Raw genomic sequence first — 19855 nt, forward strand, 5'->3', positions numbered from 1 at the left:
TTGAAAAGTGTATGAATCAACACAATTTTTTTATGAGAAATAATATTTTTTAATAATCCCTTTTTCATTCGACATACTTAAAGTTCAACCCCAAGATACGACTCCATTCTTACCATTCTTTTCCCCCACTTTCTATCCTGTGCTTTCTATCTTGCCTTTCTACCTTTCTTTTTTTTGTTTATTACAATGGCAAACGTTGTTCATAAACACGTTCGGAACGTATAAAACATCGAACGGACGATTGTTTAGAACAATAAAAAACGTTCGTTCACGACGGATGATAGGAACCATCCGATAGCGAACGATCGATCGAATGGACGGTCATTTATAACAATAGAAAAATTTGACCCTTATACTTGCCTATTAGACAAACATATTTACCTTATATGTAATTTTAAATTAAAATCCTTTTAATTAAATAAATTTATTAAACAAAACATTATAATTTCAAACTTTGACCACAAAACAAGACCAGAAGTAATTTTTTTTTTTTTTAGCTTCAATGAGAAGCTGAGAAGGTATTAATTTTACTACACCCAGAGAAAAACCTCGATCTATTTAATAAATTCATTGTTCAATTTGATATATATATCATTACTATTGAATCTATGATATATTTATCAATATGATGATTTTTTTCTTGTCTTGAACAATAATTATTCATAAGAATAATTATTTTGTTCGTATTAATAAAACATTATCATAAACCCTTGATAAAATTTCTCTATCAAAATTGATTGAGGTTTTTCTTTGGGTGTATGATGTATATATATTTTTTTTTTTGTGTGTGTCTGTAACCACTTTTTCTCAGCTCTCACCGAACCGATTTTTTTCAACGATACGTCAAAAGATCACAAATCATATCTAATCGAAGACTTCACTTTTAAAAATTGAAAAAATTTCCCTCGTTCGCCGTAAATGGGGGAAATCTCCAAAAAAATTACAAATTTAGAAATCTTTAATTTTTGAAATCTTTTTTATATTTTTTGTTTAAAACTGTTTGAACAGAACGTCTGGTAATGATGTGCGGGTTAGTTACTGTTCGTTTCTGGAGTATCTATATCATGCAGGATAAAGAAGTAGGGAGTGGACTGTATAAATGAGTAAATGTATTGAAAGACATATAAAACAATGAACTGTATTTTTAATATAAACTAAAATATTATATATATATATCAATGTGGGTAGGGGGCCCTTAATGTTAATGCAACAATGCGTCAAATAAAACAAATAATAAGATAAAAATAAAACAAAACAATATAATCAATAACTACTTATCTACAGGGTGGCCCACCACTCACTGACAACTTAAATAACTTTTGATCCAGTTAATATTTTTAGCTGATTTTTTTTTTTAAATAATAGTTATACGTTAGGTCTATAGCTATATCTCAATAATTAATTTTTTTACATTTTATTAAAAATATTAATTATTTTTAAATTTTAAATAAAATGTAAAAAAAAAATCTAAGATAGCTATTTTGTAGAGTAGAATTTAAGAAAAATTTTAGTAAAAAAATATCTTATTAATATTCAGTAGTAAATATTCTGTAGCGTTTTGAAGTTTGTGAAAATTTGAATTTTCATGTACTATTTTACGGTATTAAACATTGAAATACGTATTGAGAAAAGGACAGAAGAAAACGCTATCTTTTCAATATACTTTTGAATGAGAGTGATAAGTAATAATTGCCTTATCTAATTTCTTATCATGGTATTTATGCCAAGTTTGTAATGTATACACACTATCATCATATGTATACACAGTAATCATGAAAAGATAGCGTTTTCTTCTGTCCTTTTCTCAATACGTATTTCAATGTTTAATACCGTAAAATAGTACATGAAAATTCAAATTTTCACAAACTTCAAAACGCTACAGAATATTTACTACTGAATATTAATAAGATATTTTTTTACTAAAATTTTTCTTAAATTCTACTCTACAAAATAGCTATCTTAGATTTTTTTTTTACATTTTATTTAAAATTTAAAAATAATTAATATTTTTAATAAAATGTAAAAAAATTAATTATTGAGATATAGCTATAGACCTAACGTATAACTATTATTTAAAAAAAAAATCAACTAAAAATATTATCTGGATCAAAAGTTATTTAAGTTGTCAGTGAGTGGTGGGCCACCCTGTATACTGATGATGACTGGTTGATGCGAATGAAATCGTTGGCATGATCATTGAACCAGACAAAATGTACTGTCGCGAAAAGTATGAGCGTATCGCAAGGGCGATATAAAAGCGTTTTAACAACTATGTACTCGCAAGTACAGTAGAGCCATACAACAAAACGAATTAAGATGGCAGCGAAAACGCAAAAAAATGTCACACAAGGACCGATAAATAAATAGGTGAGCCACAAGAATCACTCACATAAGCATTCAACGTAATGAATGGCTCCCACAACCGGTGGTGGTAGTGCGAGAGACGTTATCAGTCATAAAAATAAGATGTAGCAAAACGCCCTCTCATAATGCGTATCCAACAAAAACTGCTAAACTTTTTCAAAAATGATTAAATCAATATAATTTTTTGTATAGATGCATGATTTTTTTACTTTTTATTTGGTATATTTTTTTTTATAAATCTGACCCTTTACCTGCCTACAGGGGGGGATTCCAAATGACAACTTTTTTACAAAAAAGTAACTTTTGAAAGTGTTCCGAAAAGTCTGACACTTTGATACGGAAACAGTTGATGAGGAATAAAGTAAGTAACACTGGTAGATTTTCTACTTGGCATCGAGCCGTTTAATAAGAAAAATAAAAACAAGAATTGTAACACGAGAAAAATTATAGCCGAACCAAAAAAATAACAGTAATACTTCTAAGAAACCGTCGACAGAATAATAAAAGATAACCGAATTTGCGGTGGCGATTTGGTTGGTTCAGCGGACGGTGAATCCAATGTGATAGGTGTCACGAAGATGACTGACTGGACGTATTTTTGCGGCAGGGTATTCGACACTAGGCATTTGTTAGACTTTACACCACGACGATAACGCGTGTGTGTAACGGTCCGGTTTGAGCCGGATGGTTGAGCGGTGGCTGAGAAGGAGCTGATACGACCGCGGGGTGTCAAACGGGTGACAACACCGTGGTCGTGTCAAATACCCCCCCACCAAGCCGCCGCTGTACTTTAAAGGACGACTGAAATTGTGCATATGGCGTATGGTGCTTAAGTCAAATTTATTAAAGTCGTATAACGCAATAACAAGCCGCAATACTTACGTTGTGTGATTGATGAAGAGGGTGGTTATGGGACGCGGAGTGCGCGTAGTAGGGAACGGGTAGGGATCTAGTCCCCGCGCATAACGCACTTGGGATGGGGGGGCTCCGGCTGTGCTGAGGAGGTGGGATAGGAGAGGAACAGGTCCATCTCCCGTACCAGGCCGTCGTTCTCCAATTCCATCGGCGTCTCCGGCTCCTCCTCCTGTGCGGTGTTGGCTGATGTCGTTGCTGGTGCTGGAGCCACCAGCACCCAGTCCACGTACCCGTCCGACGGCCGGCTGACGATAGCTGTTGTCACTGCTGTGGTTATATATTTCTTCTTTCTAAAGCTAATATAATAAATTTTTTCATGGAAAAAAAACTTCTGACTTAATATTGTCTTCACGGTGATAATGGCTACCGTATTCTATTTTTGTGTGAAAATATTTTACATTTTTAACTTTATAATGCTATAACCAGGCGCGGACTGGCCCACCGGGATACCGGGAAAATCCCGATGGGCCCCCTAAAAATTATGGTATATGGGCCCCTTGATACTACGGCAAATCAGTTAGTAAAAGCCAACTGCCTAAATTTTAATAATTTTTTTTTTACAAAAATCCCCAATTTCTTTCCTGACAAGCAAAAAAAAAAAAGTTATCAAAAATTGTATGTAGTGCCGTGTCACTGATGACTACTCTGCTCGACCACACAGCTCGCACATCTTAATACCGCCACTTAGTCCTCACGGACATGTTGGAATGACCCGAAGGTCTTATGAGTCCTCTTGCATTTTGGATAAGTTAAATACTATTTTAAGAGCATAAAATTATCAGATTTATTTATGTAAATCGATAAAAATATCTGATTATCAAATATGTCGTCTGCTTTTAATTCGCGGAAGTCGTCAGAACGTGTTTGACGGCTGATGTGTCCGAATTGATTATATTTACGATTATTATGATAAAAATTAACGACCGATCCGTGTGTTGCCCATCGTCTGTATTGTATCATAAAAATCAATAAATAGCATATCGATATTTCTTAATTTGCGATATTCTTTTATAATGATTTTATATTTATTAATGATTTCAAAAAAATATTTTTGTTTGTTTTTTATTTGAAATCTTGATCATTTTCATTTTGCTCGTCAATGGTAACTATCGTTATTGCGTCTTATGAGTTTTGGTAACTGCTTTATTGTTTGGTGAGTACTTAAAAATTATACTAATATACATTATACTATAATTTATGAGTAAAAAAATATATTAAACATTAACATTGTTGTTTGTAAAACATTAAATGACACGTATGACACCATGTCTGAATTGAGCCAGGGAGCTACCGAGAAATTATTTATAATTATGTCTAAGTGAAACAATTATTATTTTATTTAATTTATTCGCGCCAAACAGCAATTTACATAATGTTTACAACTAAGTGATTTAATTAATTAAAGATTAAATATATAATAATAAAGTAATTAGTGATAAATAACAGAGGGGTGCTAGTAAAAATGTGCTAAAGGTGTGATTCCTATGCACGCGTTTATAGACGCGCGACCGACGCGGCGCGATTTAATTTTAGCCGCGCAGGTACTACTTTATTTGTTTTTAAATATAACCAATTCCTATGACCGCGTCTGGCGCCGCGCGACGACAACCGCTTCGAGAGCAGTCAAATCACACAAGCCGCGCGGCCAATAGGTAAAAATATAGATAAAAGCAAGAAAAACAGCCACAAAAATTCCCTGCTCGTGGATTGTAGTTGTAATTAATATATTATTATTATAATTTTATTAATTTATTATTCATATTTTAATTTTCAAAGTTTGACATTTTGTAAGTGCCGTGTAATGTCTTATGCTAAAGTGTTATACACAGTAGAAGAAGACATACAATTGGCTGAATGTGTAAGGGCACATCCATGTTTGTATGACCTAAAAAATGCCAACTACAAAGATCAACAAATAAGGGATAATGTATGGAAGCTTATATCAAATAGCCTGAATAAGAAAAGTGGTAATATTATATTAAACTAAATGTATAGGTGCATGTATACATAATATAGTATTATAGTTATTGTAATATAGTAATATATAAACTTATATATTTTAGCTAGATATTTTTTTGTGTATAAACTCAACATTAGTATCTGTATTTTATTAAATTACATTTTTTATACAGTTTAATAAAACAATTTACAACATTCAAGAAAAATAAAGTAAGCACCAGTATTTAATTATTTATAGTTATAATTACTTACATACAACTACTATAAAACTAAATATTAGTTGTTTATCTTAAAATTACATTATGAAAAAAACACAATTTATTTTAAATAGATATTATTTTCATATTATTTATATATATATCTCATCTAATCTAATCTATTCGATTGATAATTTTGCCAAGGAACAGCTCCTTGTGGACTGTTAAAAAAATTTTTAAATTTGTCTCTTACCGAAAAACCTTCAATGTTAGCTTATCCCCCTGTTCTAGCCAGTGAAATCATATTTTCAGTTGGTTGAGGTTTATTATCATCGAAGTTATAGTAATAGTAGTTGGTTTTCTCCAAGTAACGATCACGAAGTAAATTATGAAGGCAACATGCAGTCAACACTAAGTTATCAACCGTTTCCGTCTTTAGAGGTTTTGGTGTATAGAACACTCTGAAAATTTGGCTTAGAAGCCCGAAACTATTCTCCGTAGTTCTTCTTGCTCGGGAAAGTCTGTAATTAAATGTGGTCTTTTGATTATCTTTTTTTGCCTCAATTCTAGAATAAGGACGCATCATATGTTAGTCTAGGCGAAATGCCTCATCGCCAATATGTACCAACGGTAAAGTTATATTTGAATTCGGTAGTTTTTTAGGGGAAGGAAAATATTCACCGGTTGAAATCATTTGAGAGATACTAGATTTATTGAAAATTCCACTGTCTCCTTCCTTGCCATAGGACCCAATGTCTACAAATATAAACTTACAATTAGCGTCCACAATCGCAAGAAGAACAATGGAAAAAAAATCCTTGTAGTTAAAAAATAAGCTTCCACTTTTCTTTGGAGAAAATATACGAATGTGTTTCCCGTCTATTGCACCAACACAATTTGGAAAATTCCATTTGTTCCAAAAGTCATGAGCAATACGTACTAAATCTTCTTTTAATGGAGGCTTTAATAAGATTGGTGTTAGTCGAGTACTTAAACTCTTTAAGACTAATTGTATTACACGTGTAATATAACTTTGAGAAATCCTGAATGAAAAAGACAATGACCTGAGCGATTCTCCCGTTGCCATATATCTAAAAAAATATATATATTATTAATAAATTTTTTTTTTTTTAATTTACTGTAGTAAAAATGTGATATTTTCGCCATAGTAGTATTAAAATAATTAAAACTGTTTGCAAATAACTGCTGTACGTTTATAATATAGATTAATATTATAATATTAATTATTTCGTACACATAATTCAATTAAAGTGAACGAAATATTTAATTTTTGTTTTTATATAAATTTTCATATAAAATCAATAAATATGTACGTTATTTGACTAAATATAGTTTTATTAACTATAATATTTAAATGAAAAGGTATTAATTATTATTTCAGTTGATGACTGCAAAAAGAGATGGAAAAACATGAAAGATACGTATAATAAGAATAAAAGAAGTAGGAAACTAGGGACGGGATCATCGACAAAAAATAAACAAAAAAAATGGGTCTTGGCAGATGCATTATCATTTCTGGACGTATGTTTTTACGAACGAACGTGAGTAATAATATATTAAATACATTTTACTTAAAACAGTTTTATTATACAGTTATATTAATAATAATTAGGGGTGCAAATATTACATTTATTTTTTTCTCACAGTTTTTATAAAATCTAAAAATACTTTACCAAAAAATAATTTTAATATTTTATAATTTGTACTAATTATTTATTATTAAATCGAAAATAATTAATGACACATAGCTAACTATTTTTTATTATTTTATTATATTTTGAAGCGGTCTGACTAATTTTAATTCTACGAATGAAATAAAAAATAGTAAAGAAGAAGATAGCTTAACAGTAACTGTTGACGATGAAAATAATTCTAGTAATTTAAATGATTTTTCAATTATGTCTGCAACAGAAACCACTACAGTTCATGATACTGAACTTGAAAATAATTTTAATACTGAAAAAAAATATTTGACAGTGATTTAAATCACTATCATAAGAAACGCTTCGATGCAAATCTGTAGATAGTATTTCATTTTAAAAAAAAATTTGTTAAAATAGCATATTTTTGAATACGGTAGTAAGTTGAAAAAGTTATTTTTTGTAAAAAAGTTACTATTTTAAATCCCCCCAGTGAACAGAATAAGTGGTAGATTTCCAAAAAAAATTATATCAAATGAAAGGGAAATATCTAAGGTTTTAATACAAAAAAATATTATTTTTATTTGTTAATTTTTGAAAAAGTTATGGCAGTTTTAAGCACAAAAAACATCCCGATAAAAGGTAATTTTTATCGCAATCATTACATTTTTTTTTAATTTTCGACAGCCATTTGCACATAGAAGATAGATCGTCGGGACAAATTTTTTTTTTTTATTTTATAGTACATATAATAAGCTTTAATTTTATATATGTTTAAAGGACGCAGTATTTCCGGAACACTTTCAAAAGTTCAGTTGAAAAAGATCTATGTTTTTTACAATATTTCAAGTTTTGAACGCCCCCTATATAAGGGGAAATTGTCTAATTTTAATAAAATGTATTTCAGATGAAAGATGTACTTATAATGTATTTAGAAAAAAAAAAATTGTGCTGATACATACATTTTTCAAAAAGTTATAGCATTTTTAAGTTGAAAATTAAAAATCGAAAATCTAAAATTTTAACGCAAAAATAGCGTTTTTTTAACTACGGCAGCCGTTTAAATGTAGAAGAAAAAGTGTCGGGACAAATTTTTTTTTTTCATTTTGTAGAACATAAAATAAGCTTTAATTTGATATATGTTTGAAGGACGCAGTATTTCCGGAACATTTTCAAAAATTAAGTTGAAAAAGTTAATTTTTGTAAAAAAGTTGCTACTTTAAATCCCCCCTAATGAGCAGGTTAAATGATAGATTTTCAAAAAAATAATATAAAATGAAAGATAAATATCTAAGGTTTTAGTATAAAAAAAAATTATGTTGATTTGTTGATTTTTCAAAAAGTTATGGAAGTTTTAAGAAAAAAAAGTGAAAAAATTTCAAAAATTAGCGATTTTTAAATTTGTAATTTTTTTGGATATTTCCCCCATTTGCGGGGAACGAGGGAATTTTTTTCAATTTTTAAGGGTAATGTCTTCAACTAGATACGATTTGTGATCTTTTGACGTATTTTTGAAAGAAATCGGTCCAGTGAGAGCTGAGAAAAAGTGGCAACAGACATAAAAAAAAAAAAAAAAAAATCATAGTAAAATTAATACCTTCTCCGCTTCGCATCGAAGCTAAAAAAAAAATTATCAAAAGAAAAAATACCTACTAAAAAATTAAATCAAAATAAAGAGTTAGTGTCATTGTTGAAAAGAAGTAATGAGGAAAGGCAACAAATTTTAAATTCTATTAATAAAGTTGAGGAAGAAGAAGATCCCATTGATGCATTTTTCAAAACAATGGCAATAACAGTGAAATCGTTTCCTCAACATTTGAAAATAAAAGCAAAAAAAGAAGTGTTCAACATAATTACAAATTTGGAAATAGAAAATAGCAGTACTTCATCGACACAAAATAGAAATATTCCATCAAGTAGCTCATATTCATCCCCAAACTCAAGTTTACAATCATCGTCACACTCAGGATTTTCAACATATGATCGTCCAAGTCAATACGTTTTTCCAGATATTACTGATCGTCAACCTGGAAGTTGGATTCAACCGTTTGGTGAACAAAATTGTGAGCCATTTCAATACGACGATAGACAGTGCGAATAAGCAAAATATTATTTATTTATTATTTTATTAAGTAGGTATCTGATTTTATTTTATGGTTTATTATACAGTTAAAATTATTTTTATTAATTCTATTAAAAGATGAATTTTTTTTTTAGATATCTTATCACAGCAATAATATTCGGGGTCCGAAAAAGTTATTATAAATTGTTTGTTTTATTATACCTTTACAATTTAAAAACTGTTTGATTTTATCAAGTATGTTTATTTTTAATAATTTTTGTTATAATGTATTGGCATTTTTAAGAGTTCCTATGTTTTGTTGTTATATTATGTTTTGCATTGTTAATTTTGTATTAAACGAGAAGTTCAACATTGTTTATTACCAATGAAAATGTTTTTATACACATTATTAAAAAATTAATATTAAGTACATAGGTACTTACTATAAAATATAAATTATAATATAAACATAAAATGAATAACCCACATCTATAAAATGATTGAATTTTTGATAAGTAAATACGTATTTTGTTCACTATGNAATGATTGAATTTTTGATAAGTAAATACATATTTTGTTCACTATGAGTGTTTCTTCTGTACATAACTATGTCTAGACTCAGTCTACGTTTTTTACTGAAGATGTACGCGAAATACGTATTTACTTATCAAAAAGTTTAATATTTTTATAGATCTGGGTTTTTTATTTTATTAAAAATATCTATATGTTCTCTATACAAAATTATACTGTAAACATATAAACAGTAAACATATTTTGTTACATTACCTGAGCGTGACTGCTAGCTTTTCAGCAGCAGTAATCGGTTTTCTAATTTTGATGCTAGGGTTGGTTCTTATGTCATCCTCAACTAGGTTCAATATATAATTAAATTGATCCCAGCTTAGTCTAAAAAATTCTCTAAATTTGGTTTCGTCTCGCCATAAATGTTTTTCAATAAGGACACTAAAAAATCCTTCAGTTTCCCTGGCCAAGTACATTTCATGCACTTCTTTTTTATTTCTTGATAGAACGTATTTTATAATAGCTTGTTCTTCTTCTACTTGTTGTAAAAGAAGTAGTTTCAAAATAAAATTTTGTTTTTTAGTTAAGGACATTTTAAACTAATAATAATAATAAAATTTTATAACACACAAGTACAACTTAACTAAACAGAGTACTTGATACAAATGCGTGTACATGCCTTATTATTTACATATAATGTAATGTTGGCCGCGCGTCTCCTGACGCGTACATAGGAATCAATATTAGATCGCGCGGCTAAATAAATGACCGCGCGGCCAAAATTAAAATCGTTTTTTAAAAATTAAAACGCTTTAGAAAGCGCGTTTCTAGACGCGTGCATAGGAATCACACCTTAATGGCGTTGATTGACACTACGAAGCATACAGTATAGCGAATTATTATGACTATAAGAGATGGATTGAGTAGGAATATGAATAAATGTACGATTCCTTGAGGGGTAGGTCAGATCGCGAATAATGAATTCTTCTACTAAAAAGTGATCACGAAAGAATAATTATGTTTTTTTCTTTGACTAGGTTGTAAATAAAATAAGAGATGAGTACAACAGCTTTTGTCGTATGGGCTGACTCTTTGTTAAGGGCTGAAACTTAAAATCTCGGTAGGCTGAAAAGTCTCGATCCGACTCTTTATGACATGTATACTAATTATAATTAGGAGTGCATACAATAATTACGTAAATCTATAACCATAGCGTATAAAATTATGTTTACTCATTCTTGCCTAGCAACAAATAAAAAATTTAAATTATACTGCACATATATTACAATGAAAAGAAAATCCACATTAATCAATATTTATTAAGCTATGTGTAAAATAAGATATTTTTCCGTTTTTTCGATTTTACTAAATGTTTTTAAAAGTTTTCATGGAGAACCCCATTTGTAATTTACCCATATTATGTAAAGTTTTCTTACCTTTCTAAACATATATTAGAGAACTTCTGAAATTTTGGTAACACGAAAAAAGCAATTTTTTTGATTATAAAAACTCAATTTTAATGACTGNATTTGTTTATAAAAACTCAATTTTAATGACTGTAACGCGAAAAAAATCAATATTATTTTTAGAAAAGTCAGATAATTTAACAAAAGCAACTTATTTTTCTATTGGTTTTTATGGCTGAAGTTAATATTAAAACGATAGCACATCTTTTTTTTCCGGGACACGAGAAGAATGTCTTTAACTAGATANCTTTTTTTTTGAATACTTTCCCCTTTTCCTGGACAAGAGAAGAATGTCTTTAACTAGATACGATTAGTGGTCTTTTTACGTATAGTTCATCAAAATCGGTCAAGTCTAAGCTGAGAAAAGTAGGTGGCAGATAAAAAAAACACGTCATGGTAAAATAGTACTTTCTCAGCTTCGCATCAAAGCTAAAATTTAAAAAAAAAATAGTGTTTAGGAAAAAAGTAAAAATTATTTTTAAATAGTATTTAAAAAAATCCAAAAAAAAAATTGAGAAAATTCTTTTTGTTGTAATAGACAAACATCAAGTAGTGTAATTTTAAAAATAATTCTGAAGTCAAAATTGATTTATGTGATAACACAGATATTGACCTTCTAGTCAAAAATAATTTAAATACAAAGATTGACGATAAAACAAATTTTAATTATTTTTTAAAGCCCAAGGGTAAACAAAATATTAAATATTTTTTTTCGTTTCATCCAAATCACCCAGAGAAAATGATGGATGACTCTCCTTTACCATTTAATACAACTAAAGCTTATTATGAAATTATTCCAGGATCACAGACAAAAATCAAAAGAAATTGGTTATCCTATAGTCATGAACATAACTCTTTATTTTGTTCAATATGTTTAGTATACTGCTCTAAATCATCAGCTTTTACTAGCGATAGTGGATTTAGCAGATGGATTCATGTTTATGAGCGTATTAAAGATCATGAAGAGTCAAAAAACCATAGAGAAGCGTCAAAATGTTTCATGGCTGATCAATGTGGTAAAAGTGTTGATGAATTAATAGAAAGGGTGCAGTGGGTTCAGAGGGAAAATGAAGTGATGAAGAGAAGAAGAGTAGCTCAAATAATTATTGATATTGTTAAAGTAATTGGAAAACAAGGATTACCTTTCAGAGGATTCAGATATGAGTCTGCTTACGATTTAAAAAATATATCAGTAAATCATGGGAATTTTTTGGAAATAGTATTATTGATAGCAAAGTCGAATGTAGAATTAAGTGATCATATTACTAAGGCAATAGTTGAAAGTGAAAAGAAGTTGAAAAGAGGTAAATCTGGTAGAGGAAATTTGTTTACTTTTTTAAGTCACAAGTCTGTAACAAATGTAATTCAAACTATTGGCGAATTATTGTTGTCTAAGATATAACTAATTTATTAAGATTAAATCAGCCATTAAGTTAAAAGTTTGTTTATAGCATTTATAGCGCAAAGGGAGACATTAATACGTATAACTTAAAAAATATATATTATTTTAACTTAAAATTTATGGTAAAGATTTTAAACAAAAATAAAGAATTTCATTAATACTGATGCTAGACTATTTAATCAAAATATTGCCTAAAAAATACACTACTTAAGTCACCATTTTTGGCCTAAATTTTATTAAAGACTTTTTTTTTTTTGCTCAACCAGCACAAAAAATCGGGTGGGCTCCCAGGAGCTTTGCCGCGGCCCTGGAAAGTGCCTATGGGCCCCTTTAACTTGGTTTCCCGGTAAGAAAATTGGTCCCAGTCCGCGCCTGGCTATAACTTATTGAAAAGTATATGGATCAACACAATGTTTTTATGAGAAATAATATTTATATCCATTTTTCATTCGGCATATTTTATCTTAATTTCTGCGTATAAATTACAGTATTAAATTATTGAATATCAATTTCATAATAAATTTAATAATTATAATTAGTATTTATTCATATATTATATTTTAAAATCAAAGAACTACTAATCAGGATATAATTAAAGAAATAAGAGTTGATGTTGCTTTTGGAATAATCCACCAATTTTTTAAAATTAAACGCTATCTAATGATTTGCATCGAAGCGTTTTTTATGATAGTGATTTTAATCACTGTCAGATATCATTATACTCGATCCAACTATGCCACGTCACCACTGTGCCGCACCCACATGTTATTATTGATTATAATCAATAATAACTTGATAAACATTTTTTTTTTTTATGTGTTTCTAATCAGTAATAATCTCAAAAAAGAGGTGATAGAATTAATTTAATTTCAGGCTTAAAATCGGCAAAAAAATTTGGATTAGTAAAGTATATATTGGTCTATGATCATGAAAAAATTTGTTATTTTATTGATATGATTTTACTGTATAATTCATATAAGAACGAATTATATACTCCTATTAATAGAATACTTAATTTTTATTGAAGTTATTCAATTTAAAAGAGATAAAACTCTTTAAATTTTTTTTCGCCTCAAAAAATAATTAAGACATATTGTGAAGAAAAATAGTTTGATGAAGGGGGTTCGAACTTCGTAACACAAGCAAATAAGACTTTATTATATTTATGATATAGTTTATCTAATAATAATAATTTATGTACGGCAGCCGTTTGCACGTAGAAGATAAGACGTCGAAGAAATTTTATTTTTTAATTTATAGTACGTAAAATAAGTTTTATTTTGACATATGTTAAAAGATAGTAGTATTTCCGGAACATTTTTAAAACTTAAGTTTTAAGCTAACTCGACAGCTTGTGCAAGTGCTTCTTCGCTAATGGGCAGTGCGTCATCTCCTTGTCAAACGAACAATTCTGCGCGTGGCAGTCATTTCGACTTATACTGGTATCAGTTAAAAAAATCATTTTTGGTAAACAAATTTTACTAATATGAAATAGTACATCGAAATGAGGCACCATCAAAAGCTGAAGTAGATATTTTTGAAAAATGCATAGTTGGTACTAGAAAAATGTTGTAATATAATACTGTAGAATTATATGGATACTAAAAACATGTAATATTTATGTTAATCATCAAAATAATTGGTTATTATCTTTGAATAACATTATTATTATAATTGTATAAAATGTATTACTATGACTTTTAATGATACAAACATTGTGACTTATAATTCAACTACTGATATTTTCGTGATTATTACTTTATGAACGAGTTAATATTATATATATTGTATTCTAAAAATTATCATCATGTAATTTTTTTCGTGTCAGTCTACTTGTCCTATTTTTTCATCGTAGTAAACCAAAGATACAATTGTTGTTATTTTTATAGAATCAGTTGAATAATAATTATTACTATAGAAAGTTTATCTTAATGGCAATTAACTGTATTATTTCTACCAATTCAATTTAAAACTTGGTAGAAATGTTATAAAAATAAAAACCTAACACAGGGGGGTCGCGGCTTAGTGGTGGCGTGGCATAGGTGGATCAAGTATAATGATATCTGACAGTGATTAAAATGACTATCAAAAAAAAAAACGCTTCGATGCAAATCTTTAGATAGTGTTTAATTTTAAAAAATTGGTGGATTATTCCAAAAGCTACATGATCTGCTAGTTCATTATTAATATCCTAATTAAGATAAAGTATGTCGAATGAAAAAGGGATTATTAAAAAATATTATTTCTCATAAAAAAATTGTGTTGATCCATACACTTTTCAATAAGTCATAGCATTATTATAAAGATAAAAATGTAAAACATAAAATCGAGAATTTTCACACAAAAATAGCATTTGGTAGCCATTTTCACCATGAAGACAAGTTCAAAGATCAAATTTTTTTTTTCATGATAAAGTATATTACATTAACTTTAATTTAAGATATATATAAAAGTGTCAGACCTTCCGGAACATTTTCAAAAATAAAGTTGAAAAAATTAATTTTTTGTGAAAAAGTTGTCATTTTAAATCCCCCCCTGTGAGCAAGTAAAGGGTATGGTTACCAAATGAAAGGTAATAATATCATGCATCTATATAAAAAAATATTATATTGATTCCGTTATTTTTAAAAAAGTTATAGCAATTTTAAGTAAAAAAAATTGAAAAAATTTCGAAAATTAGCAATTTTTAAATTTGTAATTTTTTTGGAGGTTTCCCCCATTTACGGGGAACGAGGGAATTTTTTTCAATTTTTGAGGGTAATGTCTTCGATTAGATACGATTTGTGATCTTTTGATGTATCATTGAAAGAAATCGGTTCGGTGAGAGCTGAGAAAAAGTGGTAATAGAGACAAAAAAAAACACATCTTAGTAAAACCAATACTTTCTCAGTTTTGCATCGAAGCTAAAATTCTATTGAATTTATACTAAATTAATTAAGTTAATACAAATTATTTTAAAAACTGTCATGAGTTTATGATTTTTCTTTTTTTATATACTAGAATTTTAAAACAAATCTGATCAAATTTTTGACAAAGTTCTCTTTTAAAACATATTTTAATAACTTTAAAAAGTTTCTTTAAACAATACAATTCTAGTCTATTTTAATTTATGCAATAATTTTATCAAATCAACGTAATAATACTTGGTTAAAAAAATTAATTTAATAGATTTATCACATTTTTATTGTCTTCAAGACAAAATAAGTGCAATGTCATAAGTAAGTTTATAATTGTAATTTATTTCTTTATTATTATTTTTTGTATGCATAATTCTAAAATTCGTATATCATACTTCAATACTTTTATTTAAACTCTAAATCGAACACACCCTAGTCAGTAAATGATGCTTCAGTGCATTGATTGATGCACACTAAGTGGGTTTGTGCTTAACAATTTAAAAGTATATTAAGCAATTTCTATTTACGAAATGCATTTAAATGGTTTCTTTATTCGAAAAAATGTACGTGTTATTTTTTTTTTTTTAATTTTAATTACACCATTATAATCATATTATTGTCATACAACAAGTATTTAATAATGTAATGTAGATGATTCATGACTTCAAACGTTTTATGAATTAAATATTTAAATAATTTGTGTTAGATATCAGACCAGTTATACGCTAACTACCAAAGAATATTATTACTGTTCATTGAAGTATACAGTTATTATAAAAACATGTGTGAAGTTGAGTATAAACATAAAGTTGTTGTATTGTGGTCAGTAGTATAGGGTCTAAATAATTGTACTAATAAAATATATATAATGTAAAAACCAAATTATTATTATTTTAAGAGTATGTTGATGAAAATTTGTATTGATTAAAATTATTTAGTTTACTTTATGATAAAGTTGGTGTATCAACCAATAGAGACAAGGGTGGATCAAAAAAATCTGATCTACGAAATTTTAATGAGAACCATTTTAACTTTATTTTATACATTAAAATAGTTAATTTGTAAAGATTTGAGATTTTTAAAAAAAATTTTACTGGTCACTCAACGTGTTTTTAGTAATTTGACCGAAAATACCCAGTGGTGATTCGTGGATGCTGGCGGTGGGGGTGCGGCTTTAAATATAATACCTCCAGTCATAAATATAAAAAATTGTCAAATTAAATATAATAAAAAAAAAACACAATACACATATTATTTTAAAGGTCGCAGTAGAAAATAGAAATTAAAATATTACTAATAATAGCGATTGTACAATCAAAGCAACCGATAACAACGAGCGTGCACAAAGTTAAATCTAAAAATAAATTATTCAATTAATAATATACTAATCTTACTGTATTCTTACTTTACTCGAATATTATAGGGAAATAACTTTAATGTTCGCTCACGAAAAATGTATTATAACTATTTTACTATTTAAAAATTTGTATTGTTCATAGAAATGTAAAATTAAAAATATACAAAAAATTTCTTCTTTTAATTAATTTATTATTGAATTTTTTATCAAATCTTATGATTAGTATATCAATATAGTTTTACGTTTTTAGAAAATTTCATGAAAATAACATAAGTAAAAAATTATTAAGATGCAAATAGCACTAATAATGTTGAGTTTATAGAAATAGCTCTTATAATTGCAATAAATAAGTTGTTATTTAACTTAACGAAATAAAAATTTTAAATGTTTAATTTTTTTACCGAAAAGTTATAATGAAAAAACAAAACATCTGTTTTAAATAACAAATAACTAAAGTTATTTCATCATTTGTAATAAACAATTGTGTATGTTTGACGAATAACTTGAAAAAATAAACTGAAAAGTGCTTCTGTATACAATTACCAATATCACAAAGAAATCATCAATATATTTAAATATAATATGTAAAAAAACAACTTCACTGCTTTGAAAAATAGAATAATTAATCATGAATATTTAATGAATTGAGCCGTGTTATTAACAACGAAAAATTACTCATATAATTAGAAGTAAACAAATAAAAATTTTACAAAAGTTAAATTTTTATACAAATAATGATATTATGAAAGCAGTCCTGACACTCTAATTTTTTTCTGAGAGCAGGGGGTGATTAGTGAACTTCACGTAAATACACATTAAAACTTCTTTTTGAAGTTGAAAAATTTCTTTAAAAGTATAAAATTACAATAATAGTATTTGTTTAACAAATATTTTGTTTAGCCATAGTTAATGCAATTGTAAATTGGTTTTCTAGTGCTCCAAAATGTTTAACTGAAATTTTTTTTCCTGCATGTTTTTTGATTTCATGTTTTATCTTATATCATCATCAATAGTGCTGTCATGAGATAAACATTCAAGTTAAACCCTATACTTTGAAGGCTGATTTCTCATAGTAGAACAGTCAAAATTATTTGTCTAATATTGTAGTAAGTTTTAAAAGATTTAGTAAGGTGGTTGGTTAGAAAAATGCAATTGTTCTGGCACATTTTCAAAATTTAAGTTCAAAAAAGTAGTCCAATATAGTCCAAATATATTTCTTTCATAATTTCCCCTTTTTTCAAGTGGATACATCTAATGAAATGTATATAATATATATGAAATGTATTAATTATTTAATCTGGTAGTCCCTTAAAAAAATGCTTTATGATATGTTTTTCTGACATGATACCTTCAAACCTACGACTTTTTGCTACTACCCTTACTAAAATATTTTTATAAGATCCACTATCAGCTATTTTGATCATTATTAAATTTTTTCTGACTAAATTTTTTGATTATAAATTTGATAATCGTTTTAAGCACAAAAACAAGTCCAGAAGTAATTTTTTTTTTTAATATTCTATATTATATAATTTTAATTTAAGGTAAATGTATCGGAAAATTTTTTGAATACTAGGAGTGACGACTATTTTCTCATATCTTGGGTTGCATTAAAAATCATGTAGCTTTTAATACAGCAGAGAGCTAAATAAGAAACATGACATATAAAATAAATTATTTACTTCTATATTTTTAGTTAAGTAGAATAATTAAACAAATATGCAAAAAACATGTGGTTTCGCAATTTAACAAAAATCCAAAAATAATGTTATTGCTATATTTTTAGTTAACCCATCAACGCCGAGAATTATTTTTTTTCAAACTTTCTATTTTTTTTACTAAAAACAGATTAATATACAACACAAAAATAAAAAAAAATTATTTTTAAATTTTTTGAAAATACGATTTCTGAGATATTGAGTGTCACCATATGGGTACACTCGGCTTTTACCTATTAAATTATTCAGGTATAAAACGCGCGATAAAAATAGCAATACGAATGTCACCATATGGGGACGCCAGGCGTTGATGGGTTAAATAGATAATTTATTATAACTATTTATTGAAAATTAGCATTAGAAATTTAGCAACAATTTAAAAAAAAAAAACAAAAAACTTCAAGACTTATGTCATGATATACACAGTATATCATTAATGGCATAATGTATTATTTAAGACTTCAATTAATCAATAACACAAAATGATATGTATACCAATAAAAATAAGATAAATATATATATATATATATACCTTTTAAATGTTTAAATATACTAATGAAATTTCGTAGAAAAAAGCACATATTAATTATATAAAAGAAACAGGAAATAATGAACAATATGTAATAATAATGAGTTAGAAATAAACTAATAAACAATGTGTTATAAATTACGATTAATAAAGAAATAATGTTGGCGTCGGTGATCACTTCTTTCCTTTGAACAACGATCAAATGTAATATAAAAAGTCAAAAATAAAGAGCATTCTGAGACAGATGCAGTCAGATATTTATAGAAGCACTCGCTACGCTCGATCATTCCACACAACGAAATAAAAGCAAGAAGTGATCCGCCGTCTTCACAATTATATTTGTTCAAAAAATACAACATCTTTTTATTTAAGAGTGTCACAGAAAAATTAAAGTAGGAATCTAATAAATTCACCAAAAATAAATAAGGTTTAGAATTAAATTCTATGAGTACATAGATTAAGTAGGCATACAGGAAAATCAAGTGATTATCAATAATAATAATTATACCAAGTAAATTTAATAAATCGATAATGTTTGTACAGAGTTTCCTGGCAGAGTTATATCGTTGATACGTGTCTATTTCAGGAGTTAGATTGGAGGTTCATATGTATAGTCACAATACCACTCTGGGTAGACATACGAGGTGACTCAATCCCACCTATCATCGATAACCGACAAAACTCGTGGCATTATTGATATTTGAGAATTAATAATTAATTATAATAAATCCCATATTAATAAAACAAAGATCACTTTATTTTTCTATCATCTTCTAACTTTCTTACAGACCTTCGTACTCATACCC

General features: G+C 27.7%; 2 protein-coding genes across 3 annotated transcripts; one reads left to right on the plus strand and one right to left on the minus strand.

Moving 5' to 3' along the window:
* Nucleotides 1–4474: 4474 nt before the first annotated feature.
* LOC126896916 (uncharacterized) lies at nucleotides 4475–9537 on the plus strand. The gene is made up of 6 exons (XM_050670110.1): nucleotides 4475–4931; nucleotides 5056–5246; nucleotides 6838–6997; nucleotides 7240–7432; nucleotides 8715–9228; nucleotides 9314–9537. The coding sequence occupies exons 1-5, from the start codon at nucleotides 4858–4860 to the stop codon at nucleotides 9195–9197; spliced, it is 1101 nt and encodes a 366-aa protein (XP_050526067.1). The 5' UTR covers nucleotides 4475–4857; the 3' UTR covers nucleotides 9198–9228; nucleotides 9314–9537.
* On the minus strand, nucleotides 5459–16900 carry LOC126896816 (uncharacterized). Of its 2 annotated transcripts, XM_050669920.1 has the most exons (3): nucleotides 16851–16900; nucleotides 9945–10215; nucleotides 5459–6526 (listed from the first exon to the last, which is right to left on the minus strand). In XM_050669920.1, exons 2-3 carry the CDS (start codon nucleotides 10154–10156, stop codon nucleotides 6025–6027), a joined length of 714 nt encoding a protein of 237 aa, XP_050525877.1. In that variant the 5' UTR covers nucleotides 10157–10215; nucleotides 16851–16900; the 3' UTR covers nucleotides 5459–6024. The 2 variants fall into 2 exon arrangements, with proteins under 2 accessions (XP_050525877.1, XP_050525884.1); XM_050669927.1 differs by lacking the exon at nucleotides 16851–16900 and having other exon boundaries at nucleotides 9945–10216.
* Between the last annotated feature and the right edge of the window lie 2955 nt (nucleotides 16901–19855).

Source organism: Daktulosphaira vitifoliae, unplaced genomic scaffold (genome assembly GCF_025091365.1).
Source record: "Daktulosphaira vitifoliae isolate Bord-2020 unplaced genomic scaffold, ASM2509136v1 Scaffold_1, whole genome shotgun sequence".
Lineage (NCBI taxonomy): Eukaryota > Metazoa > Arthropoda > Insecta > Hemiptera > Phylloxeridae > Daktulosphaira > Daktulosphaira vitifoliae.

What these genes read in the sequence shown, in the direction of transcription:
- LOC126896916 (XM_050670110.1), top strand. Translation starts at nt 4,858, where the DNA reads ATGACCGCGTCTGGCGCCGCGCGACGACAACCGCTTCGAGAGCAGTCA. An exon ending in ACAAGCCGCGCGGCCAATAG is followed by an intron (nt 4,932 to 5,055) that starts GTAAAAATATAG and finishes TAATTTTCAAAG; the next exon opens with TTTGACATTTTGTAAGTGCC. An exon ending in CTGAAAAAAAATATTTGACA is followed by an intron (nt 7,433 to 8,714) that starts GTGATTTAAATC and finishes TTCGCATCGAAG; the next exon opens with CTAAAAAAAAAATTATCAAA.
- LOC126896816 (XM_050669920.1), bottom strand. Translation starts at nt 10,156, where the DNA reads ATGTACTTGGCCAGGGAAACTGAAGGATTTTTTAGTGTCCTTATTGAA. An exon ending in AAGCTAGCAGTCACGCTCAG is followed by an intron (nt 6,527 to 9,944) that starts GTAATGTAACAA and finishes ATATTTTTTTAG; the next exon opens with ATATATGGCAACGGGAGAAT.